This window comes from Mus pahari, chromosome 21, assembly GCF_900095145.1.
Source record: "Mus pahari chromosome 21, PAHARI_EIJ_v1.1, whole genome shotgun sequence".
In the NCBI taxonomy this organism is placed as follows: Eukaryota; Metazoa; Chordata; class Mammalia; order Rodentia; family Muridae; genus Mus; species Mus pahari.
The window spans coordinates 23,651,238-23,655,593 of NC_034610.1; the positions used below are offsets into that span (position 1 = coordinate 23,651,238).

The 4,356-nt window shown below is 46.4% G+C and overlaps 1 protein-coding gene across 1 annotated transcript in view; it reads right to left on the minus strand.

Annotated features, from left to right (window-relative positions):
- Window positions 1-4,356, minus strand: part of Slc26a8 (solute carrier family 26 member 8) — a 54,794-nt gene that overhangs the window by 9,437 nt on the left and 41,001 nt on the right. Inside the window, exons 13-16 of the mRNA XM_021221759.1 lie at window positions 4,039-4,145; window positions 3,890-3,959; window positions 2,644-2,736; window positions 2,420-2,551 (exon numbers count right to left, since the gene is read on the minus strand). Of these exons, the coding sequence (XP_021077418.1) occupies window positions 2,420-2,551; window positions 2,644-2,736; window positions 3,890-3,959; window positions 4,039-4,145 (402 nt within the window). The remainder of the gene's footprint in view (window positions 1-2,419; window positions 2,552-2,643; window positions 2,737-3,889; window positions 3,960-4,038; window positions 4,146-4,356) is intronic.

Consider the following 4,356-nt stretch of genomic DNA (forward strand, 5'->3'; position numbering starts at 1 on the left):
TTTTTGGTTTTTTGAGACAGGGTTTCTCTGTGTAGCCCTGGCTATCCTGGAACTCACTTTGTAGACCATGCTGGCCTCGAACCCAGAAATCCGCCTGCCAATGCCTTCCAAGTGCTGGGACTAAAGGCATGCGCCACCACCGCCCGGCTCATCTAGCCTTCTTAAGAACACAGCGGTTGGTTTCTTGAGAAACATGTCTTTATCTCTGCCTGCCTCCCATCTAAGAGACTTGAGGGGCTGGTGTAGCACATGGACAGAACCATGGGCTGGGAGCACCACACAGATCCAGGCTAGTGTGGCCTCTGCATGTGTGACGGTTGGGCTTGTCACCTGTCCTTTCTTCCTTACCCTCCACTGGATGTGTCTGCCTGAGAGCATCACTCCTATGATCCTGAGAGCCTCATACATATTTCTGCCTCAGAGTCCCTGCCAAGCTTACTGGCATGGAGATCTCTAGTTTCCATGCCAATAGCAACGTCAGTGACTTCAAAAGCATGTAGCCATTCACCGTGTGGTGCCTCTGGCTTTCTAAGTTCATGCCACTCTCTCGATCCAAAGTCTTATGTGCTGTTAGAAGTTAGACATATTCTTCTGACTATAATCAGAAGATGGCGCTACTCATGCTCTATTATACATCACCATCCTATTAATAACTCCAAGTTGGGCTGGAGAGACAGCTCAGTAGTTACAAGCACCTGCTGCTCCTGCAGGGGATTGGAGTTCAGTTCCTAGCATCCACCTCGGGTGCTTCACAGTCACCTAAAACCCTAGTTCTAGGGGATCTGATGCTCTTCTAACCTGTGTGAGCATCTGCAGACACACACACACAGACATGCATGCATACATATACATTTATGCACATACATACATACATACACATATATAAGCTATACATACACATATACACACATATATACACAAATATGTATACACATAAAAAACCTAAAAAAAATAAAATGGTACTATTATTTACCATCTTGGGAGGAAAAAAGATTAAAATTATAATATGCTTGGATATTATACAGAGATCGGAAATGTGAACGATAGTTACTTTATTATTGAAGCTATGCATTATACTATGTCACATTAGTGAAGAGCTGCCTCCCTAATTTGAGTTTAAACCCCATGAAGTTTCAAAACCATCTTATACATCCTGGGTGCTGAGGACGCGAGCAGCACGAGCTTATTAGCTGGACCACCCAGCATGGCACAGCAATTCCAGGATTCCGGGTGTGAAACAGGATGGACTCTGAGCTTGAGGCCAGCCTACACTACATCAGGATACACTCTCTCAAACAAGTTGGGTGTGGTGGCATCCCAGAATCTGGGAGGCAGAGCCAATCGAGTTCAAAGGCAGAGTCAGTAGGGTCAAGAGTTCAAGGTCAGAGAGGTATGTTATACAGGCCTTTGCTTCCCACACTTGAAAGGAGAAAGCAGACGGGTCTCAGTGAGTCCATGGCCAGCCTGGGTTACATAGTGAGCTCCAGGCCAGCTACAGCTACATAGTGAGACCCTGCCAAAAAATATATATGCACACACATACAACACACAAATGTGTGTGCACATTATGTATATATGTGTATATATATTAATAATATATATTATTAATAGATGTATATGTGTTTGGATCAAACCCACTCCAGATTCTTACCTCTCCAATTTCCCTCTATCCCTCACATCGATCTTAAACTCAAATGGCTCTCTCATGTTTCCACTTTTTCCATATCAAGAGTCTATCTAGTGTTATATCTGCACATGCATAACCCTCACAGTCTATTTAGTGTTATATCTACATATGCATGCCTCTCACAATCTATCTAGTGTTAATATCTGTATATGCATGCCCCTCACAGTCTAACTAGTGTTATAGCTGCATGTGTGTGACCCTTACAGTGCATCTAATGTTATGTCTGTATGTGCATTGGTGTATGTGGAATGCACTGTGGTGTTTTTATTTATTTATTTATTTATTTATTTATTTATTTATTTATTTATTTATTTTTGTAAAGGGAATGGCTAGTTTATTTTAAAGAAAGGGGACGGGGGAAAGTCAGGTGGTAGTGGTACATGCCTTTAATCCCAACACTCATGAAGCAGAGACAGGCAGATCTCTGTGAGTTCAAAACCAGGCTGATTTACATAGTGAGTTCTGGGACAGCCAGGGCTGCATGGAGAAACCCTGACTTAAAAACAAACAAACAAAAAACAAACAAACAGAAAAAAGAAGCAAGGAAGGAAGGAAAGAAGGAAAGAGAGAGAGAGAGAAAGAAAAGAAGAGAAAGGAAGGGAGGGAGGGAGGGAGGGAAAAAGGAAGGAAGGAAGGAAGGAAGGAAGGAAGGAAGGAAGGAAGGAAGGAAGGAAGGAAGGAAGGAAGGGAGGGAAGAGACCGGGACAGGAGAGATGCGGAGGCGCGGCTCACCCTGACCTCTGGCTCCAGCTCTTCACAGTCACAGAAACACCTACAAATTTTGTTTTCTGCTATACTGGTCTCACTTCCATGAAACAGAGAGTAAATTTCTTCTTCTTTAAGGGGCAACTTCACCATATTGACCTGGGAGACAGAAGAGGGGTCTCACACAAAGACACAGGGCAGAAAGGGAAACCCAAGGATGTAGAGGATGCCTGGGGGCAGTGGGCCCTCACCTCTTTTAACAACTTGTGCTTTAGACGGTACACATTAACAAACGTGATGGAGCTGCAACACTGAAAGATTTTCACCCCAGGGATGTGAATCACCTGCAAGACATGGTACAAGGCCCCCGCTCTTTTAGGGAGAAAGAGCCACACAGCCTTCTCATTTTTTTAATTGTTTGCTTATTTGTTTGTATGTTTGTTTTGTTTTCTGAGACAGGGTCTCACTATGTAGCCCTGGCTGCCCTGGAGCTTGCTCTTGCTCTGCTAGACCAGGCTGGCATCAACTCACAGAAATCTGCCTGCCTTTACCTCCCAAATGCTGGGATTAAAGGCATGAGCCACCACCACCACCAGAACTACACTGCTTTCATGGTTCCTCAAGAACCTCTGTCCTTAGTGGGTTGAAGTCTAGAAAACTAGCTTGCTCTTCAGCCCACCCCCACAATGTCTGTGCGTCTGTATCTCTGTGTGTGTGTCTGTGTCTGTGTGTCTGTGTGTGTGTGTCTGTGTCTGTGTGTGTGTATCTGTGTGTCTGTGTCTGTGTGTCTCTGTGTGTGTGTCTGTGTGTGTCTCTGTGTGTGTGTCTGTCTCTGTCTCCCTCTCTTCCTCTACAGGGTTTTACTATGTGCTTTTGCTAGCTTGGAACTGGAGTAGATCTCTGGCCTTGAGCCTGGAGATGCACAGGTCCCTGCTTAGCCCTGCCTGCAGAGCGCTGTGGGGAGAGGTGAGCTCAGCCACACACCTGCCACCTCTTCTTCCTTTTCTCCTCTTCCAATTCTCACTCTGAGACTCTCCTGAGTCACAGTGAGAGGTTGGAGCGCCCTCTGCTGGCTGCAGGGGTGTAAGGAACCTGTCCCTTGGAGTCTCCCATCCCCTGTGGGCTGCAGGACTTCAAAGTGGCTGCTGCTCTAACCCTACTTCCCATATGTGTGTATGTATGTTTTATGTATTTTGTATGTATGTTCAGGTGATTGCATGTGTGTGGGCACATGGGTGTGCAAGCACACTGAGGTGTAAGAGGTGCATGTGGGAAGCAAGAGGTTAAGGTCAAGTGTCTTCCTCAATTGTTGTCCACTGTTTACTGAGGCAGGGCCTCTCACTGAAACCCATCGATCTATGACTCATTTCATCCAGATGCCTAGCTTGTCCTGGGATGTCTTCTCTCTGCCTCCGAAGTACTGAGATTCCAGGGGTTCTGAGGAGGTGGACCCCTCACACATGCATGGACTGGCTTTATCCCTGGGCTGGCGCTTACCTCCCGGTAGTCATCAACATTTCTGTAAATGTTGGTGTTGGGGATCTGACCCAAGACGAGGATCTTGGTTCTGGAAGGAAATGTACTTGTCTTAGGTCCCTGTGCCCTTGCCTTGCATGGCTGTCCTGCACCGACCAGAGGTTGAGTACCTGTGTGAGCGAATAGTGATGATGAAGAAAGTGAAGGCCAGTGAGATGAGCAGTCCAACGTCGAGTCCCAGGAGAATCGCAGCGGAGAATGTCACCATCCAAACGACCTTGTGGGAAAGGGTTGGAGGGGGAAGACACCTTGAAAATGAGCAGAATGGAGAGGTGCCAGGCCCACCTCAGACAACTGGGCCTAGAGGCTGCCTACATGTTCTCTGATAGATTCTTAAAAAAAAAAGTATTTGCCAGGCGTGGTGGCACACACCTTTAACCCCAGCACTTGGGAGGCAGAGGCAGGCAGATTTCTGAGTTCAAGGCCAG